Source organism: Sceloporus occidentalis, unplaced genomic scaffold (genome assembly GCF_023333645.1).
Source record: "Sceloporus occidentalis isolate IW3139 unplaced genomic scaffold, rSceOcc1.0.p SCAF_5, whole genome shotgun sequence".
Classification (NCBI taxonomy): Eukaryota; Metazoa; Chordata; class Lepidosauria; order Squamata; family Phrynosomatidae; genus Sceloporus; species Sceloporus occidentalis.
In genome coordinates, this window is record NW_028316985.1 from 143646191 (window position 1) to 143672085 (window position 25895).

At 37.2% G+C, this 25895-nt stretch overlaps 1 protein-coding gene across 9 annotated transcripts in view; it reads left to right on the forward strand.

Moving 5' to 3' along the window:
- The first annotated feature begins 2284 nt into the window (after positions 1 to 2284).
- The window catches only part of TTC29 (tetratricopeptide repeat domain 29), a 130624-nt gene continuing 107013 nt past the window's right edge, over positions 2285 to 25895 (forward strand). For 6 of the 9 annotated variants that reach the window (XM_089527028.1, XM_089527033.1, XM_089527034.1 and 3 more), the window contains exons 1-4: positions 2860 to 3104; positions 5210 to 5251; positions 7216 to 7310; positions 9949 to 10032. In XM_089527028.1, the coding sequence (XP_089383154.1) occupies positions 7222 to 7310; positions 9949 to 10032 (173 nt within the window). In that variant the 5' untranslated portion in view covers positions 2860 to 3104; positions 5210 to 5251; positions 7216 to 7221. The other 3 variants (XM_089527031.1, XM_089527029.1, XM_089527032.1) reach the window with 3 other exon arrangements.

The window sequence follows — 25895 nt, forward strand, 5'->3', positions numbered from 1 at the left end:
TGTGGACACGGAAGAAACTACTGTACTAGCAAAAACAGGCTACATAATAAGGATACAAATACAAAGCCAAGCCTTACTACAAACCTATCTGTCAACTCCATCCGATCTGCTCTGGCAATACAAATATAGAGGCTAACAATGTCAACCTCAACATCTGGAGTTCATTCACTTGTTCATCTTCTTCCAAGTTTGCAAAGTCTTTCTCAGTTCACACAGAGCAAAATGGGCTAGTTCTGTGCAAAGAACAAAGTGACACACATGACAACAGAAACTGCAATATTCAATAACCTTGTTTTGTATGGTTTTAATTCCATAGAGTTTAATATTATTCTAACCTTAACTTTGTGCATATTTTTAGCAATATGTGGTTTTGTTGTTGCTGTTATGTGCCTTCAAGTCGTTTCTGACTTATGGTGACCCTACAGCAAACCTATCAGGGGATTTCCTTTGCAAGATTTGTTCAGAGGAGATTTGCCACTGCCTTCCCCTGAGGCTGAGAATGTGTGACTTGCCCAAGGTCACCCAGCGTGTTTCATGGCTGAGCTGGAAATCAAAGCCTGGTCTCCAGAGCCATAGCTCAACTCTCAAACCACTGTGCCACATTGGCTCTCATATGGAAATGAAGTTGCATGTCCAATTTTAACGATGGATGGTTGCTATAAACGATGGAAGTTGTTACAAATGGAGCTAAAATGGTCCCGAACTATAAGCAATACCTGGACTCTTTGGTTTTGCCATTTTATGAAGAGCAGGGGAAAAAGCAATAAAAATAGAAGAAACCATTGACATTAGCAAAATAAAGAAAGTTATAACAGTGTAAAGCAGACATAAAACACTAATTTGGATAAAAAGAACAGAAAAGGGTACCAAGACTAGGGATTGCAATTATTTGATCCTATACATAGTCTTACATAAATCTTCCTCTTACACAACTTTTAGAAATAATTTTGGGGGAAGTAACTATATGAACGTCTTAACATTTATTCATGATTCTAAATAAAAATATTGATTTATTTTGGAATTTTTTTCTTTTTAAAAAGGCTGCAGAACTTTTAAAAAGTCCCCGCCGATGAAAATTTTCCACTTCCCTGCCTTCATATCTCACAAGTAGCTATCTGCTCTGTTTAAAACAGCACTAACTACTTTGCACAGCATGGCATGGTGGTTTGAGCATTGGACCAATTTGGAGACCAAAGTTTGATTCTTCGCTAGCCATGGAAACCCACTGGATGACCTTGGGCAAGTCACAGACTCTCAGCCTGATGGGAAGGCAAAGGCAAACCTCCTCTGAACAAATCTTGCCAAGAAAACCCCATGACAGGTTCATTTTAGGGTTTGCCATGGACTTGGAGGTACACAACCATAAACCTAGGTCCAAAACACACTGCAGAAATAATCCAGTTTGAGACCAGTTACACTGCCCTGGCTCAGTGCTAGGGAATCCTGGGAATTGTTGTTTTGTGAGACGTTTAGCCTTCTTTGGTCCAAAACACACTGCAGGCAGAATCCAGTATGAGACTGCTTTAGCTGCCTTGGCTCAGTGCTAGGGAAGTCTGGGAATTCGAGTTTTGTGAGACATTTATCCTTCTCTGTCAGAGAGCTTTTGTGCCACAATAAACTACAATTCCCAGTATTCCCTAGCACTGAGCCAGGGCAGTTAAAGCGGTGTCAAACTGGATTATTCCTGCAGTGTGTTTTGGACCTTTATTAGAGAGTTCTGCTCAGGGCTGGGGAGTAGGAGTAAGGAGCATAGGAGTAAGAGGTTTTTACAGAAGTAGGAATAAGGAGTAACAAAACACATTTGTTACTCCTTATTCCTGTTATTATATTGTACATGCAAACAGCATATTTTTATTTTTAATTGAGGAGCATAATAGAAGTAGGAGTAACATTAAGGGGAAAAAATCTTCTTATTCCAGAGTAACCCCAAAATCACCACTACTGTTTTGAAGTGTTTTAAACTTTAAATTTTAATAATGTAATGTTTTTAATTGTATTGTTTAATTGCTTTTTTTTTAATTTGCATTTTGCAAGTTTTAACTTGGACTGTTTTAGATTTGCAAGCTGCCTTGAGTCCCTGTACTGGGAGGAAGGCAGGGGTATAAACAAACAAACATAATAATAATACTATTAATAAATAAAGGTTAATAATAATAATAATAATAATAATAATACTCCCCAACCCTGGTTCTGGTGCCACAATAAAACTACAATTCCCAGGATTCCCTAGCACTACTAAGCCAGGACAGTTAAAGCAGTCTCAAGATGGGTTTTAGACTGAAGTCTACTATACAGATTTTAACGGTTTGTATTTTAATATATTATATTTTAATTTATAACTGTTTTAATCCTTAAAATTGTTTGTGTTTTTTAATAATATATATATGTCTATTTTAATAGTTTGCATTATTTTTAAATTCTATTGTTTTACACTTGTTTGGTGCCTTAAGTCCTTCCATTGGGAGAAAGGTGGGATATAAGAAAATTTTATATATATATATATAATTGTTATATTATTATTATATAATATATTATTATTATATTTTATGATTATTATTAGTTAATATTATATTATTATTATATGTTTATTATATATAATGACTATATATTATTATTATCATTATTATTATTATTATTACTATTATTTTGTGTTTTGGACCCCTGTCCCTGCTTCCAAACGGAACCTTTAACCCTCACCCTCAGAACCCCTCCAGGCAACTTAAAAGGTTGCACCTCTCTGAGGGCAAGAAAGTGAACTAGAAGGGACGGTGAGGCCCCGCCTCCGCATGACGTCACGCGGCTCCTCCTCGGACCTAGCGTTCCTTTCCCCGGCGCTGCTGAGAGGTTGCCATGGTAACACTTAGGCGTCTCTCTCTCTGGGAGTAGTGAAGCCTGAGGCCTAGTTCGTGTTTATCGGAGGAAAGGAGCTTTGTGCGCTTCCCTTTTTTCCGCGGCTGGGCTGAGCCTCTTTATTTCGGGGGAGTGGGGACCGGGGCAGAGATTTGTGCCTAGACACGTGTACAGATCCATTCAGAAGACACGTGTACTGACTCCTTCAGAAGACACGTGTACTGACTTCTGAGCCCCTGGAAAGAGGCACTAAGGTAGCAAGTAGGTAGGGGGCCCTGGTTGTTGGGAAGGTTATGCCTGGAGAGGTGCAGCTCCCATTGGATTTGGTGGGACGTCTTTCTGAAGTACCCTTGGGAAACATTGGCCCCTCAGGCCTTTCTTTCTTTCTCCTCCCAAGCCCACTTTGTAGTCCTTCCATTGAAGTGGGTTGGGTGGTGATGCCTTGCGCCTTGTCACTCTCAGCTGTATCCGCACTGGAATTAATGCAGTCCGACACCGCTTTAACTGCCATGGCTCAGTGCTGTGGAATCCTGGGAACTGTAGATGATTGTGGCACCAGAACCCTCTGACAAAGGCCCACAACCCTTGTAGGTAAAGAGGTCTTGTAGCACCTTTGAGACTTAACTGAAAGAAAGAAGTTGGCAGCATGAGCTTTCCTAGATTATTATTATTATTATTATTATTATTCATTTATAAAGTGCTGTAGGTTTATTTATTATTATTTTATTTATTTACAGCACTAAAGGCTCTCAGAGCAGCTTACATAGGTTTACACAGCGCTGTACATAGAATAGAATAGAATTGACCCGCCAGTGGCATACATCCTAGAAAATGGAATATAAACAAAATTAATACACAACATCATTCAACAAAAGTTTGGTCAAGCCAGAAATTTCCCTGGAAGCCAAGATGATAAAACTGAGGCTCTTGAACTTTGGCCACATGATGAGAAGGCATAACTCATTGGAAAAGACAATGATGCTAGCAAAGGTGGAAGGATCTAGAAAGAGAGGAAGATTGCATGATAGATGGATGGGCTCCATTAAGGAGGTTGCGGGTATAAATTTAAAGAAACTAAGCAGAGCAATAGAGGACTGGGAGTCTTGGGGATGTCTCATCCACAGGGTCACCATGGATCGAGATCGATTTGAGGGCAGTTAACAACAACAGCAAAGCCTTCTCTGTCAGAGAGCTCTGGTGCTCCACCAAATGACAAATCCCAGCATTCCCTAGCTATGGACTTTAAAGTGGCATCAAACTGCTTTATTTCTGTAGTGCTGATGCAGCCTCAATGCTTTTCTCCCTCATCTTCCCTGGAGTTCAGGATGCTGGAACGGATCTGTCAAAGAAGAAAGAGTAAGGATGAAAAATGCAAGTTAGAGGGAGAATCTGAGGCACTGAACTTCCTATGTCATTTGGGCTTTCTTTCTTTCTTTCTTTTCTCATGGACTGCACTGAAAATATATTATTGCCCAATTCTGGAGAGCAATTATTGGTGCCGACTTGCAGGATGAAGTATTTGAACAACACAAAGGAAGCACAAGATGCTTTCAGAAATCCCAGTGTTTTGATTTTTTAATAACTACTGTATTATCAGGTAGCCTGTTTAAAATCAAGCACATTTAAGATGAGGAAAATCAGTATGCAAAGGGTTCTAGTAGCACCTTTGAGATTAACTGAAAGAAAGAAACTGGTAGCGTGAGCTTTTGTAGACTTGAAATACTTTGCCACTTGTCTGTAATGCTTCACTTTAATAACAGTTGGCCCATTGAAATGTATAAACACAACAGCACAAAATCAGGAACGCCCTGCAAGAAAACCCTGGAAGAAAAGAAAAGGGTATGGGGATAATTGAGATGCAATTTTTCAACAACGTAACCTAAATCAAATTCTTCAATTAAGATTTTTTTTTAAATGAGCAAATAAAATAGAGAGCTCCCTCCAAGGCTGCCTGTGTGTGTTTTCAGGTATATAGAGGTGGCTGGCAGATAGTGTGAAACCATTTAGCATGTGGATAATTAATAAGAATCTGTCCATAGTAAATCACTAAGCTAGAAACTAAGCAAAGCTTATCGAAGGGTCATTTGCCAGTTGATAATTAAAATAGTTTCTCTGGAGAGCATTATTGGAAAGAAAGTTTAATATACTGTATATATAAAAGTAACATGCTAAATTCTTCCTGAAAGAAATAAGTTCATAGACACAGAAAACTTGCGTTTGTAGGAATCACAGTTCTTATAGATACAAAACGTTTTTGTGTGGGAAATTATAAAGGTTTTTTCCTTGTGTGTAATAAGTCATATACAACAATCATTAAAGTGTATTTCTTGCCTTTATGTTGTAATCTGTTCTTTTCTAGAGATCTTTGAAGAACAAGCATAGAATTACACATCAGTAAACTGTAAGTTCTTATCATCTTGAGTTTATTACAATTCAGACTTTGAAAAGGGTATACAGTGGTCCCTCCAGATTCGCAGCCTTTGCACTTGTCGTTTCAGTCATTCGCGAGGCAAAGGCTGTGGCTCCCTCCCTCCCCCCCATTCCCTTACTGGCATCTTCCCCTCAACGCTGTGGCCCAGGCTGCCAGGCTTGTAATCGGTTCAGCCCTACTCCACAGTCAGGCCAGCAGAAAGTGCTGGTCTGTACTGCCTCTTAGTTTAGAAACAGATCAGATCAGGCCCACATTAGCTTGATTTATCCTTGGCTTATTACAAATTCCTGATCTGATCACACCCTCAATTTTGTAATTAGAAACATGAGATCTCCATGCTCCCAGTTTCGTGATAATCTTCCCACTCCAACTCCTCCACCGCTATCACTAAATCTTTCTGGCTGATGATGACAACAGCAAAGAGATGGTGCTGTTGTTGCCTTGCTTAGATCTTAGAACGCTACAGGAATTACACACCAAATTAGATTCATGGTACTTGTGGTGAAAGTATGCTTCACAAAGGTTTTAAGAAGCTAATACTGCAAAGAGACTAATGAAGGCTCTAACAACAGCCCTTTTAATCTTGGCCACCAGGCAGGTTTGGTGAAAGAGGAAAGGAAGAAGTTGTGGTTACAGGAAGAAAAGGTTTCTGGTAATTATTAATTGAGACCAAATTTACATTTGGCATGTAATTCACTCAGAAGTTCCAAATAGATGAAGTTTGTATTAGTCATGATATAACATTGCACAGTTGCATATGTTGTCTTTCAGTGATTGCTATTATATACTCCCTTCTCACATCAGCTGTTCTGTACTTTTAAAGGCAAGTACATTTCTATGCAATAGCTCTAACAATTAGAGAACTTTCTTGCTATTTTTCCTGTGCTTTGTTTCTGCCTCCATTAAAAGTTTGTGCCTTGAGGCCTGCCAGCAGGGCTTGCAATACCTACATTAAACCAAATTTAAGAGTAAGGGTGCTCCTGCTGCTAACATTCTTAGATCACAGACGTGCAAAACGAAGGAACTGGCAGCTGTAACTTTAATGGTGGGAAGTGTAAGCTGAGTATGTAGGGAAAAAGAACACAGTGCTCTATGTGACAAAAAAGTCCCATTAGCGTTTATGAACTTCAAAATGACAAGCTAGACTGCTTTGTCTTAGGGCTTTTTTTTTTGTTCTGCTTAAAAGAAATAACATCCCTTCTCATATAAGACTAATTATGGTATTAGGTAGCTATCGTATTGTCATTGCAACATATTAGCTAACAATATATTTTTGCTATACTGCTTTATTAATCATATGCAAGTCAGTTTCACTAAATCAGACAAATAGTAACTTGTGTATGCATTTAAGTCCTGTTTTTCTTTAAAATATATATTAAAATACATTTAAAATATAGATCACACTATTTATAGTGCCAATATGGCATAGTGGTTTGAATGTTGGACTACGACTCTGGAGACCAGGGTTCTATTCCTTGCTCAGCCATGAAATCCACTAGGTGACTTTGGCATGCCCTCAGTCTCAGGGTAAGGCGATGACAAACCTCCTCTGAACAAATATTGCCATTAAAACCTCATGATAGATTTGCCTTAGGGTCGCCATAAGTTTAAAAAAATGATTTGAAGGCACACAACAACAACAGCAAATTTCAAATTTTCCTGAAAAATCTATTTAAAAATTTTTCCCCTATGTTTTCAGTATTTTTAGAAGTTTATAAATAGTTACAACATGCTTTTGAAGTAACATTTTAGCATACCTCCTTTTATTTGTGGAAGTGCAACTTTCAAACTGACACATGCTATCATGGCTCTTCCTTTCTATAGTACATACTTGATGGGGCAGTTTAATAGTTTCGCACACTCATGTAGTGAATGCCTAAGAAAAGTGAAAACTATTTTAATGAATTGCATATTCTGCATTATTATTTTTTTAGTTCAAAATGAGTATATTTCCTCCTGTACCTATACAAAGCCCTAAAGCCCATCCAAGTAAGGAAGATATGAAATGCCCTTCGCCAAGCCTTGCAAGGTGTGTGTGTTTTGTTCTTACTTTCTTTCACTTGACTGCTACATTTGGTTGTGGTTCTTTAAACTTACAAAACATGGCTGGGGAAAGTGTGACCTGTGTACCATATTTTGGCCCTCAGCACTATCCAGATGTGTTTATTTTAATGCCCCAAAATATTGCAGTGTCCTCCATCCCACCCTATGAGGGGGCAATTTTGTCACATCCCTCCCAAGCTGTTTTAGGTCCAGGAAGGGCCTTTTTCAAACAAAAAGTAACCTGGCAGTTGTGTTGGAGTTCAATTTCTGTTGAAATATCTATCTATCTATCTATCTATCTATCTATCTATCTATCTATCTATCCATCCATCCATCTATCTATCTGATTTATATCATGCCTTTCTCCTGGCAAGTGATCCAAGAGATCTTACAACAAAGGCAGCTTCTGCGCCTGAAACTGCCCAGGGCCCCCAAGCCTTGTGAAATTATCCCCATATCTCCTTTTGAGGGGCAGTCATCCTAGTTAACCTAGGAGGGTAAAGCAATCTCCTAACCCTTGATAGATGCCTGCCCCTGCACTGAAAGAACAAGTAATAATGGGGTGGTCGCACCACAGCACATCCTCACACAATGTCTTTCTTTCCTGGCTGCTTTTTTTTTAAAAACATTCTGGATGTAGCTGGTGAGCCAGCCTTATCTGCTTACCCATTTACTGTTTTCATACGTTCAGTAAGGGATTCTGGAATCATCCAGCTAGACAGTGAACAAGGAATAAAAGAGGAGGCTGAGTGGGTACAAAAACGTTGTTAAAAGAAATGTCTTTATTAGAGGCTTTGTTAACTGGGATATGCCTATCCTTTTTCATTGGGACATTAATCACATTTGAATAATTTTCTGAACAGTGGTGGCTGGGTGTGGCCATGTTAGTGGGGTAGTGAATCCTCTCCAGCTTTTAGTTCAAGTTGCTGAACCTTATTTGGGAATAGGATTTAGCACCTTGGATAGGCTTGGGAGTTCTGGGCAGTTTCAGGCCGAGAAGCTGCCTTTGTTGTAAACTTCCTTGGATGACTTGCCAGGAGAAAGGCATGATATAAATCAGATAAATAAATATTTCAACAGAAATTGAGCTCCAATACAACTGCCAGGTTAAGATGCTGACTGTGATGATTGCAAAATCAGCAGGTTGGCAGTTTGAGGCCCAGGTACTGAGTAATGGGGTGAGCTCCCATCACTAGTCCCAGCTTCTGCCAACCTAGCAGTTTGAAAGCATGCAAATGCAAGTAGATGAATATGTACCACTTCGGTGGGAAGTTAAACAGTGTTCTGTGCAATCATGCTGACCACATGATCACAGAGTAGTCTCTGACAGTTCTGGCTGTTCAGCTTAGTAATGGAGATGAGCACCACCCCCTATGTATGGACACAACTTGACAACCTGGTCAACGGGGAGTACCTATATCTATACCTTTACTTTTATCTACTAGCAACATATAATTAATGGAGCAATAGATATGCTACCTGGCAGTTCCCAAGTTTGGGTCTGTGTTTTAGGATATAGGGGGAGGTGAGGGCCAGAAAGTAAAGAAAAGAAAAGAAAAAGTTCATAAAATGACAGGTAATGAGGTGGGCTGGAGAAGAACTGATAATTCAGATTAAAGTTCATTTTATAGACTGTAGCAGCAAGTGTAGGTTCACAACTGAAAGTACACATAACAGTGCCCTAACACATTAGGCCAGTGATGGTGAACCTTTTACAGATCAAGTGCCCAAACTGCAACCCAGACCCCACTTATTTATTGCAAAGTGCCACGTCCCTCTGGCTTTCTAGTAAGAAACTCTGGAAAACTCTGTGCTAGGGCGACAGCATGTGTGCACACAGAGAGGGCTCTGAGTGCCACATCTGGCACGTGTGCCATAGGTTCTCCATCACTGCATTAGGCTGTCTAACATGATGAATACATGTGATACCTGTTAGGGGATAACTTCTATCTGTTGGATCCAGAATTCCCTTATTTCCCTGAGATGTTCCTAGAAATTCTGCTGGCAGGTGTGGGGGGGCATGCTTATCTTGGGGCTTGTGTGCTTATCCCCCCACCATAGATGTCAGCGGGAAGGGAAGGCTGAGGTGGGAAGGGTTTGGAAGGTTTCTGCCCATCTGCCCTGGCTGGCATGAGTTGGCAGGGGTTGAGAGGTAGAGGTTCTTTTACCACCACTTCTCCTCCTTTACTGTGTACAAATGCTTTCCCTGTATGTTTTACCTAATATGATAATGACACCATGTCTTGATCAGTTCCAATAGTGCACAGTTTTGATTATCATATTTAAGAGGGGAAAGACATACACTTATTTTCCAACCCTTGCAAAACATGGATTATCTCATGAGATTTGTTACATGTGCAGGGAAAATGAAAGTCATGAATAACAGGAACCTTGTGCTAAATCCATGTGTGCTTTTCTGCAAAAAGTAATGGTTGGAAATAGCAACAGACCAAAGAGTTAAAATTATACTCGTACGTGTTTATAGTATGTGTTTGATAAAATACTTTGTCAATATTTTAATATATATATCTTTGCATAGCAAAGATTAATACATAATATATGTAGCAGATTTTGACACTGAGTCACCTCACAGTGTTCTTTATTTTTTTTAAATTTAAATTTAGGATGCATTTGATCAAAGGCAAAGATGCCATAGATCATTATTTGGCCATGCATATCAAAGGATTGTCAAAACAAGAGGCTGATGCGTAAGTAAGGTCTTTGTGAAGCATTTTTAATACAGTAAGTTTATTGTTTTCTTTGTTTCTGGTGTTATTCATTGAAATCTAAAGTTCCTCAGGCAATTTTCTGAGGAACATGGCATTTAAAAATTAAAACTGGTATTAAATAATTATGTTTCACTGCTACTTATCTTGCATATATCAAAGCATTTAGTTCAATGCCTGTGTTAAATCATGATTCACCAAAGTATTTGCACATTTGCAGCATTTAATTGTTTGTCAGTAATTAAAACTCTCCATTTTTCTGTGCTGTTTTGTCAAAATTTCACACTTAAGGCTAAAGTTTTACTTTTCAAGATACCATTGTAATTTGTTGTGCTGATTCTTTAAAGTGTGCTATTTCTCTGAAAGCCTCTGTCCAAAAACAGTCTATGGAAAGTGCCCATTTCTTGTAAAAGATATACAAGAGAAGAGATACAGTTTATATAGACTATTTCAAAAGGACTATATAGTAGCATTTTGGTACCAGTCCTTATTACAACAGTGTTTCCTTTTTTGTCATTAAAATTAGTGCAACAATTCACAACTTTTGTTCAGGAATAGTACATTAGGGAATAATATCTTAGTTGTGTCTAGCATTTTTCATTGCCTTGTTCCATACAAAGACCATATCAGTGCCATCTAAGCTATGTGTGTGCTTTTATTGTTCATATTTGTTTGTGTGTGCGCTATATGTGATTTATTTTTGTCCAAATTGGAAGCATATGTTCTCTGAAATTTCCTATTTCACCCATTTTGAATTTATCTTTGTATTTAACAGTAGCCTCTTTATTGGGCAGTTTCATTCACTAGATGCACCCCTCAGCCATTTTCTCTTTCAAATAAAGCAGGTTTTACAACTTTTTACTACTGAAACAAAGAGAACTTTCAAAAAGCACTGAGATAACCATCCTATCACTGCATTCAAAACATGAATTTCTTTTCTAGCTTCCCTGGTGTTTGTCATCTGTTTAGGATTTCTATGAAGTCCAGTGCCAAAGCCTGAACTCTTGATGCTCCCAGGAGGCAGCTTCTTTGCACCCATCAATAAATATGGAACTCTGGCCCTTTCTCTCCCTGTTCTGCTTTTTTTTTTTTTGGGGGGGGGGGCTTGTGTACTACCTATTGTTTCCCTTCAAACATGCTCTGAGATGGCTACTAACAGGGCATAATGCAAATAATCTTCATAATTTAGGAAAAAATAACATAAATTAAGGATACAATAACTGTATATACATGTAGGAAGACTATTAATATCCAAATAATTGCTATTCAACATGGGTAGAAATCTCAGCCTTTCAGTGAAGAGTCTGTGATGCTTTTATTATATAATATACTGCTATATGCTATCTTCTTAGAAGCAACTCCATTCCATTCAGTGGACTTCGAGGAAAGAAGCATAGGATTGCTGCCTTATAGCAGCTCCCTCATTAAGTAATATTATACTGAAATATTTTAAAATAAAGCCTTCTTTAAAACGAATTAATAAAATCAGAGATGTACAAGTATTTCAATTTCTGGATTCAATGGGCTGCCCCAGTGTAGTAATTTACCTTATCATCAGATAAAAGTGGAAAAGTGCAGATAGGTTTGGTTCTTAAGATTTATCTTTTTTATGCTCATGGCTTCAGTCTACTTTAAGAATCATTTGCATTTTCCATCAAACAAAGCCTTACCAAGAAACCATATCTACTGTATATATATAGAAATGTAAAACAAAGGACAAGTTCACATATGCCCTAAATGTCTGAATTATAAATTTTGAAAGGCAAGAGAGCATACCTCAATGTATGCAGTCTCATGCGCTGAATGTAGAATTTGAAGCTGCAGTCCTGTACTTACTTACCTGGGTGTAAATCTCACCAGAGTCAGTGAATTACAGACCTATGAAGGACTGCACTTTTAGCATGAGCAGAGGCTTATGCATTCAGTACCTGCTCAAACAGGTTCCACATGCTGGTTGTACTTCCCTATATGAAATATTTATAGTACAATTCTGTGCATGTCTGTTAAGTCAGTCCCATACAATTCAGGAGGGCTATCTTCTGTCTTCTGAATGTGTGTGTAAAGGACTGCAGACCTAATGTACTTCACCAAAATTCTGTTCTGCTTCCCCTCTGCCTCATTCCGTCGAATGCATCAATTTCCCCCCAACTTGCCACCAATTCTTTGTGATAGCACTGTAGGACACTGTGGTTGGAGTTCTAAATAGACTTACTATGGAGTAAGCCCTGTTGGACATATAAGACATTTGAGTCGTATACAATGCATTGGGTTGTATTATAAGTCACCTTCTCTAATACTTGTGACAGGCACCAAATAAATTTAACATTTTAAAAGCATTGAAAATCAAACTCAACAAGCAAAAGTACTATTAGCTCATCTTTGCTGACACTCTTGTTCCTGTAAATGATGCCTTATAAATTAAGAAATATTAATACGTAAAGCAATGTTTTGAAGATCTAACAGTAATGTTAATGATAGTGAATTCTTTGTGGTTTGTGAATAAGCAGCCAGTTCTAGGATTTTATTTGATCAATATACATATACCTGCCTATTTATAGTGTTCCTCCCCCTCCAATGTTTGGAAATATAAATTGTGAAAAAAGCAAGTGCAATTTTAAATACGTTGTAGCATGGAGTTGTCTTGTTCATATGGAAGTAAGCTAGTCATTCCAGCATAAGATACTGAACTTTCCTTTCCCTCTGATTTTCTGATCTGGCCCCACAACATTTAGTCAGAATACTTTAGGTCCTGAGCAGGTATGATCTTCATTGGACAGTTTGGGGGGAAGCATTCCCACAAGGTGTTTTTTTTTGGGGGGGGGGTTGTTTTTTGTTTTGGTTTAAGATTTCTGATACTTTGCAAATTTTGGAGGGTTTTTTAATCCTACATATCATTCTTCATCTATATGGCTGTTACCATTTTAGAGCTACACAAGACTTTGCTATTAATTTGTAAGATGATGTTTTTCATAATAGAAAACATGCATAATTAAAATCCCTTTTCCTCTAAATTCCCTGCTAACATGAGAAAAGTTGTACAAGTCATAAGCAGTGTTATAAAACACAGGGTTATTTTTAGATGCTTCCACGGCTTCAGTGTTGTGCAAGTATGTGTTGTTTTTCAGCCTAAATCATTCTTAAGAATCTTTATTGTGACCAGGATTCTGTCATTTCATTAAGCAACATGGTTTCTCAGGGATACATTCTGTTTGAAAGAGACAAGGAAGAAAGTGTTTTTTTTATTCAAATTAATGTGCTCTCCACACTTTCCTTTACTCTGATATGCATATCAATGTAATTAGAGAAAGACAAAAGAAGAGGAATGTATGGTAAATGAATAGTTTACCTTCTGTGAAAAAGCTACTCCACACATTTGTATAATATGGAAGACTTTCTTGAAAAGGTTAAAAAGTTCTAATCAACTTCTGTACATTATGTAGAAGTTCCATTTTCTAAACTCTGCAAAAGAAAGTTTCATATTTAATGGGAAATCATGAATAATTCCATTTATTATCTACTTCCTCCTTTCAAAGACATGATCTGGATAAAAGGCGGGGTGAATAATTTCAAAAAATACAATACATTTTTAATGGGAAGGTGCAAACTACAGATTCTCATGACTATTAGCAAGTGTAGGGGAAACAGAATTTTACTTGCAAAAACTCATCACATTCTGGTGAAGATGAAATACAAAGACACACTTTAATAAAGAAGAACACTGAACTGAAGTTTTACTTTTTTATGTAACTTGTTGTTTTTGTTAAGTTTAGTCCTATGGTTTCCTGAAGCTTTCATTTCTCGATAGTTCAATAGTACTTGGTAGGGAACATAGGATACAAGTAAATAACTGTGCTTTATTTGAGGTGTGACTAGAATTGTTATGGAAATACTCAGTGTGCAAAATGATACAAAATGCAAGTGGAAGTTTGACCTAGAATTTAAAGAACAGATATTCTGGATTTTACACAATTTTTCTGCTTTTAAATCTTATGCTGAACTCATTCATTCAGGCTGTTTTTCTCCAACTTAAGAATCTGTGTATTATGAAAGCAGTATGAAAACCTAAAATGAATTGCTAATGTTCGTCTGATATTTCTTAGATGTGTCCAATAGTTGCTCGTTTTTTATGTCAGGCCTTGTTTGGACATAGTGAAGTGTATGGTTTTGCATTCTACCTTTATTTCTCAGTCCTGCCCAAGAGTAATTAGAACAAACCATCACTCCCTGAGTTCAGATATAATAGGAGATTGCCCTTTGCTTGAAGTGAAAGCTTTTTCTATCTTGTTGAGGGAGGAATATGGAGCCCAGTAACAAAAAGTGGTTTGCCATTATATTTGAACCAGGCCAATAAAATAGAGTAACAAAATATTTATGGTATTTTTACCAGTAATGCCTTTTAATCTTTTACAGTTGGAAGGTAAATTATGCTTTATACACTGGAGTGTAGTGTTAGTAAATTTGCTTTTTCTTGAAAGGCAGGCTGCAGCATGAAAGTGTAGAGTCTATAAGCAAATTCTAATTTTTGCTGGCTTAATTGGAGCTGTAGATCTTTCTCACTACAGATGTTAAATTATCTTAGTACAAGAAAAAGCTTAATAATAGCATTGGCTATTTTTTTTAAAAAATATGCAACTGGTATTGTGCATTTTTGAGCTGTACAGAGTGTTACAGAGTTAGACTGCAGTTTTATACTCAGTAGAACTTACACATAAACATACATGAAATGACACTGTTACTGTTAGCTCTAGTTGAAAATAAATCTAGTAGAGCACTTCTGGATCCCACTCCTGCTTGCTGCTCCCCCACGTCCTAAAAATCTGCTCCAAAGGGCTGGAAGACTTGGAAAAGTTGTTGACACTACGAGCAAGGGATAGAGAGAAAGTCTCAGTTTCACCAGCATTCACCAGAAGTATATTATTGGATCTTAGTTACAGCATTTACATTTACTGATCTCCCTTCCTTCATATAGATGTGTGGGGCTGGGTAGCAGTTGGGTGTATTTATAATCTATCTAATTATATCTTCTGAAATAAAATATCTTACTGAATCTTATGCCACAACTGCTAGTCTTTACAGTGTCACTGGGCTGTTAAAAAATCTGTTTAGCTATCATTGATGGCATCAATAATAACGTAAGTTTCCTTAAATTGAACATATTGAAATTACAGAAAATTGTGTTTGTCTATTTGTCACATAGGCAAAAATACAGAGAAGTTGATAGCACACCCCCCTCCCCCCAGTGTTGGTGGAGAATAATGAAACTATATCCTTACCAACTGAGAAACATTTTTTTGGGAATATACTTGTCATATTTATGATGTGGAAAAGGCTCTACCAACAGTATGCTTAAATTAGAATGAATGTGTGATATATGCTTTTATTACAACATATCTAGCCAAGTTAAAACGCAGTTTTTTTCCAGGAGGGGGAATGTTATTTTGTCATTTCATCAGTATCTTTCTTAGGGTTGTTACAATTGATTGGCCCTCTGTTTTTTGCATTACTGGATTTGTTTCATGGTCTTAAACAAAAAGGGATGCATATATGTATTGATTGAAGTTTTTTTGACTGAACTGAATATACACTTGATTGAGCATTTCTACTAAATGTGCCCTTTCTAACAAAGGCGAAGAGTGTCGGGAAGGAAACTGCTGAACAAGGTTATATTGCTGAAAAAATGTTTGCAAATCCTCTTCCTTTTTTATTAATATATGAAGTCATAAGCCAACTTTATTTTGCTTTCTCCCAATATTGTTAGCTATTACAGAAAAACATATACTAAAATGTTCAATTTTAATCTGAAAATCAGCATGGGATCATAGGTCTACTCTGTACCATTTTTACAATACAAATTAAAAAAGTTACAGCAGGGACAGTAAAAAATAACATTGGCAAAAGTTAAATACATAGGCATGAGACCTGTCACATAAAACAACACAGTTTGGTACATATATTTCTCAGTCTTCACTGTACATAGGTTTCATTCACTTCAGATGCAGATCATTAGACTTTCATCATCATTTTGATCTGCTGCTGGTGATATTTGTTTTCATGTAACTTAAGTTGCAGATAATGTACAGTGAATAGATGGTTACGAGAACACTTATAAAGAATTAACCTTTATTCATGCATTTAAATTGTAGGATTCTGCCTTTGCATTTTTTATTATTACTAACAAGAAAACCTGAAAAACTGAGACATTAAAAAATTAACTTCCTAACTTCAGTACCTATGTACATTTAATTAGTTTAATGCAAGCATCTTTGTTCTTCTTTAAAAGAGAGTGTAGTAAATAGATAAAAAGAAATACATTTTAAAGTTAATTAGTAAGTGGATCAACTTTTGTTATATAAAAATACATAGAAGTAAAATATAAATATTTGAAATTTTACTCAAGAATTCCTTAACTTCTTTTGAATTCAGTAGTGTAGAATGGGTGGACAACTTGGGTGTGACGTTGGCCTGTCCAAGACTCCTAGCCTTTGTAGTCTGCCACTCTCACCCTGCCCTTTGGATCCCTTTTAAAACCTCTTTTTGTATTTGGGTCCTGGATTTCCTCATTATGGACCAGTTTGTTCAAAAGTGATTTCTTCAATGGTAAGCATAATTGACCATCTCTTCATTCAGGGTGGAGGAAGCCAGTGTGAGACAGGCTGAACAGATTAACATCTTCTCTGAAGATGCCAGCCACAGATGCTGGCAAAACGTCAGGAAGAAACTTTTCTGGAACATGGCCACATAGCCCGAAAAATCCACAAAAAACTACAGTTCAGCTTTGTTTATTATATGATGCAGACTATCTGATGGTTTAACCAGTTTCAGTGTTTAATTCCTTACAGATAACAGAATTCCAGCTAGGTATTATCAGGCCTCCTTGCCTTCATTCGCTCAACATCATCCAGACACATCCACTCACCATTGACTTTATCAGCTGTCTCTCTTGACAGTCACCGACTGAACTCTTAACAGACTTTCTCCCTTAGAGGTTCCTCTCTCCCATCACAGAGTTCTTTTTGCTGGGATTGGCTACCTGTTATTCTCACACGTTACTTCATTCCCATTCGTTAAAGTGCAACTCGGTAACATATTTACAAGTCCCCCCCCCCCATTTTCCCATGTAGTAACTGTTGGGGTCTCCAGATATTGGACTGCAGCACTCATCATCCCCAGTCAGAGTTGCAAATGGTGATGAATTATAACAGTTGCAGCCCAAAATATCTGCACTGCCATAGTTGCCCATCCCAATGTATATGATATAATACTTTTAGTGTAATGTTTCTTGAAATGGGGTGATACAGCACTATTGCTGATTTTGTTTGTTTTATGGTGGTTGAAAGAAAAGAGCATAAGATCTGTGAGGTAAAAAGGAAAGCTGAAATTCCTCCTTCTTTAGTTGCACAGTGATGAAAAAAGCAAATATATTATGATTGCAGAAGTATTTATATTCAATATAAACATTTTTTTAGACTTGCAGAACAGTTTTTCATGAAACACCTAAGGAGAATGCACCACATGGAACTTTACATACAGTTTGTAGTGTCTCATTAGCTATTAAGTTTTCACTGAAAATCATCTTTCTGAAATAGCAGCTATAGATTTTCTATAAACTTCATATCAGTCCAAGAAAACATTTCAGTAGGCAGGAAGGCAAGCTAAGAATAGTTTCCCCAGACAGATTCTTTAAGTCATACCTGTCAAATTTGCAGTTCATAGACCCTTCATTGTATGTTAGCCATATATTTAGGCTTGAACCAGGTACTCAAATATATCACTTGCCTTTACAGTAGTTATCTGGATGCACATTGCTGGTGTGTTAGGTGGTCACAAGGATTATGTTCTTTGGGGGTTTGAGCTTCCTTCTTTAACTAGAACAATGGTTCTCCAAGTGTGGGGTGGAATGAGGAGAGGGAGTTACTAAAGGGAGGCATGAGGTTTGGAGGCCCTGATCCCTCCTTTTGTTCTTCCTCCTCTGCTTCCCAAACCTTTTCTTTTATGGAGGGGAAGAGAAAGGCAAGGAAGGTACTTGGAGCCTCTGCCTGAGGGAGGAGGAGGAGGAGGAGGAGGAGGAGGAGAGCCATTTCCTTATACAATGTTAAAATATGAATATACATTAATCTGTGAATTAAAATATGCACACTAAACAAACAAAATATTTTTATTCATATACTACTTCAAGTGGGAGGCGATGTTTGAATGTAGATGCAAAGTGGGTCACAAGGGTAAAAAGTTTGAGAATCACTGGACTAGAAGCATTATACTGTTCAGTATTTCAGTATGAAGGTCATCAGTGTTGGCAGATACAAAAGAATTAATTATGCCAACAGTGGGAGCAATGAGGAAAGAAAAAAAGTGCACTGTATAAATGAAAACAAGCTACAATGTATTACAGTAAGTAAGACGTTAGACAGATTAATTGCAAGGATATTAATTTGTGAATGCTCTCAGCATCTCTTTTGTGTAATAGTTATTTATTATTTAAACCCCTACATACACACACACTGGCCATTCTCCTGACAAGAGTCTCAAAGCAGCTTACAAAAATTTCAAATAAAGTCCAGCTAAAATCTTAGTTTACCAAAGTTAAAAAAAACAATTATTTTTTTAAAACATAGTTAAAACAGTTTAAAATGCATCTAAAGCACAAAAGATAAAAGCAATTAATGAGAATTGAGGAGACCGATATAAGACAAAAGCCTGGTAGGATCTTAATTTTCACTTTTGTAAGGCTAATCCAGGTGTACTACAGTAAGTCCCTAAGACATCATTCAAAGGTCCCTTCTTGAAATTCTGAAGTGTCCAATAGCACTGTTTAGACACAGAGGCTTCTTAATATGGAAATGCATTTTGTGATAATGTGATCCATATTTTGTGAGAGTTATGCACCTGTGGTCCAACCCTTTAATGATGCAACAATGAGGCAAACATAAATATAAAGAAAAAGTGTGTATATAGTTATGAAATCTGGACAGTGGAGAAAGCTGATAGAAAAAGAACTCATTTGAAATATGGTGCAAATATAGACAAATAAATGGGGCCAAGAACAACCCAAGCCAGGATGACTAAGCTAAACTGAGACTGTTGTACTTTAGACCTATCATGAGAAACATGACTCATTAGAAAAGAGAATAAGGCTTTGTAAGGTGGTAGGCAGTAGGAAAAGAAGAAGACTATTATGGATGGATAGCCTAAGAAAAAAGCCACAGCTTTGAGTTTACAAGAGCTGATGAGAAAGGCTGCTGATAACAGGGTGACATGAAGGTCTCTCAATCATAGGGTTACCCGAAGCCAAAGTCAACTTGATGGTAGTTAACAACAACAACAACAACAACAACATTACCTTGCACTTAGGAAGAAAGAGATATGCCCCCTTTGAAAAGTCTGATGTTTATTTGCTGTTTAGTCACATTTTCAGACGTTGTCTTGGTAAATTCTTTGGGGTTCAAACAGGCAGCTTGAAAGGCAGTCCTTGATAACTTGATCAGGCAGAGCTGGTAACAGACAAAACCTCCTGTTGGAAGACGCAAAGGTAATCTGCCTTGGAGCAACAGGAACTAGCTTGCTGAAACAGTTATATTTAGTGAGACAAATTACATAGTTCAGTTCCTCTAGCAGCCCTACTTTTATTCTTGCTGCTAGCTTTCTCCTATTGTTTTTCATTTAGCTTTTGAATCCCAAACTCTGCCTCCTGGTCCTAAAGTAGCCAGCAGAACTAGAGAGAGATTCTTTTGTAATCTTGCTAATCCTTTGCTTGGGTTTGTTTTTCTTCAGTAGTGTTGCAGAGAGTATATTAGCTAAAGATAAGCCGGTTAGGTCTGAAGTCCTCTTTCTCTCTGTGAATTCAGAACAATGGCCAGTTAGGTGACTTTAGACAAGTCTAAAGTCTTAATAAATCAAGTCCAAAACAACATCTTTGAGGTTATAGAAGATGTATTTTCCCGACTGCTTTATTTGGAAACCAACCTGCATAATGGCTTCTACGCCATCCCTTCCCCAACAGGCAAATATGAGGAGAATAGAAATGAAGTCTTGTTTCAAACCATAGTCTAGCCAGTGGGGTATACATAACCCATTGGACAGGACACCACATTGAGAAAACCCTTTACCAGAAGACATATTTGTCTCTACAGATGTTAAATCTGCCATCCAGTTCATCCTGCTAGGTGCATTTAAACCACCAACTTAATTTGGAAATGACATATCAAAATTGTGTTGATTAATTATAATTTACCATGAAAGCTTACTTAAATGCTTTTAACGATTACTAAGTTATTTTGGGTATAACGAGTCAATTCATTGTCCCTTAATTCCAGCAATGGTACAATCATGAGCTCAATTGTCTTTTGTGTTCATAATCTGCATCTGATTGAGGTCATCAAGGAAACTTGGTTGAGGCTGTCGCTGAGAGTCATATACAGTGCTTTCAGTTATATTTGTGTGCTTTTCCCTCACCAATCTTATATTGGTACAGAGAGTGCTACTTGAAAAACAAGATTTAACTGCAGTGTTGCTAAGTATCCAGTAGATGCCCCCAGAGGCCATTGTACCTATAGAAAAGATGTGTGTGTATATTTTGACAACTGATACCTTTGAATTTTGTTACTTCATAGAACCATAAAATGTTATATGAAATTTCAGGTTGTAACAAGTGACATGGTTATAACAAACATTCTTAATTCTTGCAGTTTGTAAACTAATTGTCATAATTATGATATTATCAGACCTCATTTTTTACATTGCATTGGAATGATATTCAAGATACAATTTTAAAAGAAATTCACTTGTGCATATGATGTGAAGTTTTTTTGGATTTTCCCAATGTGTACTTCCCAGCTGGAAGGTTATCCCAATTGTTCCCAGGTTATCCCAATTATTTTTAAAAATAATTTGAATGTGTTGGGGTAGTGAAAGTTTTAGAAACAATACCCAAATATATTTTAACATCAGATTGTCTATATGTAATCAGGATGTTCCCTAAGCCTTTGGAGATAAAGGAGAGTATTGGCAGATTTCAGTCTCAAATCATAATAAGTAGTTTGAGCTAACTTTGGAACAATATACTTCAGGACCTCTTCTATCTAATTTGATAGATTTGTATTAAATAGTAGTATCGATTGTTTATTAAATATTAGATAAACATCAAGGGAATAACTGAAGAAATTTACTTTCCTGAGGGTACAATTCTTTCTGCAATTATCTGAGAGTACATCACATTGAATTCACTGTATGTCTCAATAGACACATAGGATTATATTAACTTTTCAGTTAAATTGAAGAAAGCAATTTTTAAAACAGAAACATGTATTGTCAGGAATGGAAAGATACATTATCACCTGTAAACTGTTCAAGCACTTGCTCCATAACTTTGATTTATTCTTTGTTGCAGGTTCTTCATTACTAAAAAGAATGCCAAGTTGACAAATGTTGTAGCAAGTTATCTGTATAAAATGTGCATCCTGTTTTCATTTGAATACTTATTTTAAACTAGAAACTTAGGGGAAAACCTGAAAGAACAGTAAGAGGCATATATCATTGGCAAATCCATATATAATATCTAATTATATTTTGTCCTTTACTAGCTTCAGAACTATTCCATTTGAAGTGCAAGTGGAAGCAAATATGTGTTGTGGGATCAAATGCAGTAGAACTAGACATTTGATAGTCCAAGTAGATGTGCTGCTTGGTGATCCTACATGTATTATTGTGGCTTGAAATACGGTATTCAAAAATAACATTCTATAATTTCATTCTATCAGTGTGTTCCTAGCATGCTTTATCTGTAATATATTCAGTGCTTTGACTTCTACTAAGTAAATCTGTTTTTCTTCTCTCCATTCACACTTTTCCTCGTCATCTTATCTGTTTTTTCTGTATTGTTCTATCTTGTTTTCACTGACATCTTGCTTATTTTAAAAGGATTATATAATCTTTTGTTTCTGATGATCCCTCCTTTTGAGCTGTTCTACATTTACACTCTCTCTTTTTGCCTATAACCATATCTAATACTGCTTCCCTCCTTTCTTCCTGTTACATACTCTTCTGATCCTGTTCCTTTCTTTGAAAGTCTGTCTTTCTTATATTATGTTGATTTTAAGTTTGTCCCTTTTTTCTTTTTTTTTTATTACTGCCTTTAAATATTTTCTTGTCTCTCCTGTTCTTATTTTTAAAAAACTTCCCTTGAGTCTTCAGTTTTAACAGTTAGCAATCTGTCTTCAGTTTTTATTTTTGTGTTTATTTCAAAGCTTCTTGAACACCAGGTTCTCTTTCCGTCCCTGGATTTTCTTTCTTCAGAATCCTCTTTTCGCCCTTTGGAATTGTGTTTCCACTCAAATCTCATTGCTGAAATGAATCTCACTTCAGATTTTAATTTCTTTTTTAATGTATATATTAGAGTAATTATTCTTTTCTTCTTGTCTGTTTTTGGATACTATTGATTTCTGTATTGTATTCCTTTTTCTTTTTCTTCTCGTCTTGCTCTAGGTTTTCATAATCTTGTTCTGCTTTGTCTCTCTACTGCCTTTCTTTTCTGAGTTGTAAAGTCCCTGCACCCAGCTTACTTGTTTCTTATAACGAACCAGTGTTATACACCTCAAAATCCAGACATGGGTGCTCCTGTATTAGAAGAGCTGTCATGGGACATGAAGGGCTACAAGAATGTACATGTCATTTTCCTAGATAATGTTGACACTAAAGTATCTCCTGTTGCAGAATTTCCATTGGGGAAAAAGGAAAGACTCATTTCTTTCTTAGCTCTCTTTCTCCAATAACATTTCATTGCCAACATCATCACATACTAAATTTTCCTTTGTCCCTAGAAGTTCCCCAAGGATTTCAAAAGGTTTCACCTTCATTGTTGTTCCAGTTCTCAAGGCAGCTAGATGCACTGCTAGAGTCTGAGGACTCATCTAACTATGCCTAGAACATACACTTCATGAAAACAGTTTTTCAGTCTCAGGTGGCTACAGATCAGTCCTGGACCAGAACTCCTGGTTAGCAACACTCTTGCCTAGCCTCATTGTATCTTCAGTACACAGTGTGTTGTTTTCAGTTCTGATGAGTTAAAACTGTAATCCACACTGTTGCCTATCTGACATACAAGTTATACAACCCTCATAAAAGGTGCAGGCACTCTACAGCTTTAGTCAACTCAACCTGCCATTAGACTTTATGTCCTTTGTATGTATCAGTCTCAAACAGGAAATCTAACACCTCGGAAGGTGTTAGAGTCTCCTTCCTTGGAGGTCTTTAAACAGAGGCTGGATGGCCATCTGTCAGGGATGCTTTGATTTGGATTTCCTGCATGGCAGGGGGTTGGACTGGATGGCCCTAGTGGTCTCTTCCAACTCTACGATTCTATGATTCTATGATTCTATGAAATAACCCCAAATATATGGATTTGCTTTAGGTTTGTTTGTTTCTTCTCTTATTTGACTTCCATTTTCCTATTGGATTCAGTTTTCAAAAAATTGTTGTTGTAATCTTGCAAATGAAGAAGAGCCAACAACTGAATGCACAGGAAAAAAGGAGACATCTTTTTGGATAGCAGTTTTTGTTTTGGAAGAAGCCCAACATATTTTGGCCTATATATCAATGGTCTTCTTAAAGGTCTACATAAAAACCTAAAAATGTAAGTTTAGAATTAAATAGACAACACATCATTATGTAATAATAAGGGGATCCCCCTGTATCCCCAGGGTCTAGATCCACAGATTCAACCTACTGTGGATTCAAACTACACAACACAAGTAGTGTAATAGCAACTGTATTTGTCAGACTGGAGAAAGATACATGAGGATCTGTGAAATGGTGGGAATCCAAGCATAGAGCTTGGCACAAATCCATACCTGCCATGTCACAGATCCTCTTATCTCTCCCCAGTCCTTGTGCCAGCACAAGGGTTGACCCAGGTTAGCACCCACGCCAGGCTTGACCCATGCTGTCCTGGCCTGTTTGTTCAGCCTTCCAGTTAAAACTGTGCTTTTACATGTAGGCTAATTTTTAAAACTTATTTATTTCCCTCCTGCTAACCTGAATTCTTGAAATGACTTGCAATGCATTTTAAATACAATAAAACAGACTGGTAGGGAAGATGCAAGTTCCTTGTTTTCAAACATTTTATTTGCCACCTGGCTTGTGTATGTATCTCAGGACCACAACACATATCTGTTGAAGCAGCTAGTCCATTACACAGAGCTGGCCTTGTGGTGAGTATTGTCCTTGAAAAGGAGCAGCTTCAGCACACATTCCCCAACCCAGTGGCATCACTAGGTGGTGTGGTGGTACAGCCTGCACCAGGTGACACCCCAGAAGAATGGTGACACTGGCAGGCCTCCCCCCCCCCCATGCTTTGTCATCCTTTTCCTCATGAGGAGAAGGACAGGGCAGCACAGAGAGAGGCTCCCTCTCTCCCCTCCATTCTGTCCATGTGTGCTCCATTACCTCTGCCATCCATGCATGCTCCCTCCCCACCTTCCCATCCTTTTCCTCATGAAGCAAAGGACAGGGCAACACCAAGGGAGGTCATGCGTGCCACCCCCAGATGCTTCACCCACCACACTGGGTGCCACGATGTCACTGCCTCGCCCCAATAATTTTTATCATGTCAGGTTGTGCTTATACTATTCATAGTATTGGTAATCGTTACAGTGTCCCCATGCTGAGTTAAATATAGCTTATGCTCAGATAAGTAAACATAAGGTTGCCACCTTGCAGCTTTTTTATTTACGAAGTCTGTAGCTGCTGTTGTCTCTTGTAGCTGTTGGCTGCTGGTAGCAGATGCACTGAAATAGCATTGAAGGACTTTGCAAGCCTCTTCTCTTTTTCTCAGATATTCCAACTACCAGTTCACTTCTGATTTGCTGAGCTTCAGGAGCTCTCAGAAGAAGTAACCCTAGCCTGAAAATGGCTGCTAGAGGAGGTAACCGTTAGTCCTTCAGAGAGCAGGGTTTTCTTATGTGAGCTGTTAATGTTGCAAACTCTTTATATTATAGAAATTAAATTATATAGGCTGGTATCCTGTTGGTTACTCCAGCTAGAATAGATCCATTAAATAAATTGCTGAATGGTAAATCATCATGTTGATAAAGCTAATAGATTCAATAAGTCTAGTCATGACTACAAAAAATGTAAGCCATAAGTTTAAGCCATAGGTGCAGTGACAATCTAGATTGATTATTTATTTTGTAGCTCTGGTTTAAAAGTTTCAGCAGTAGTTCATAAAAGAAGACATTTGGGTTTATTGTTTTTTAGTGAAAAATAAAAATATATTAGGTTTGATGGCTAAAATCTAGTCTTTCAGATTTTTATGCATGATGAAATCTTCATGGAAGACTTACTGTTCATGCACATTTCCTTTCATGTTTGACTAAAAATCTGGACCGTATCTTATCATTTATAAAGTGCAAATTCCATTGGGTTAATGGACTAGCTTCATGGAGCTGTAAGACTGCTGTGTGCCATTTGAAAGAACATCATCATTATTTCTATAAATTATGCTTTAAAATATGTGCTACCTGAAAATGGTATTTAATTGTACATGTTTTAGTATATATGTCAGATACATTCTTATTAGTGGAATAACTTTGATACACGTTCTACATTGTATCTTAATGGATGTATCACATGGTAAAAATTATGAAACTTCTGTGTTAGTGTACTAAATTAGCCCTCGCTGAAAACAGTTATTCATTCATTCATTCATTCATTCATTCATCTGATATCCCGCCTTTCTCCTGCCAAGCAACCCAAGGTGTCTTAACAAAAATTGAAAATAAAGGTTTAGCTAATATGTACTGTTACAGAAGTTTTAAAAATGAAACATAAATTCTATTTTTAAAATACAGGCAAAT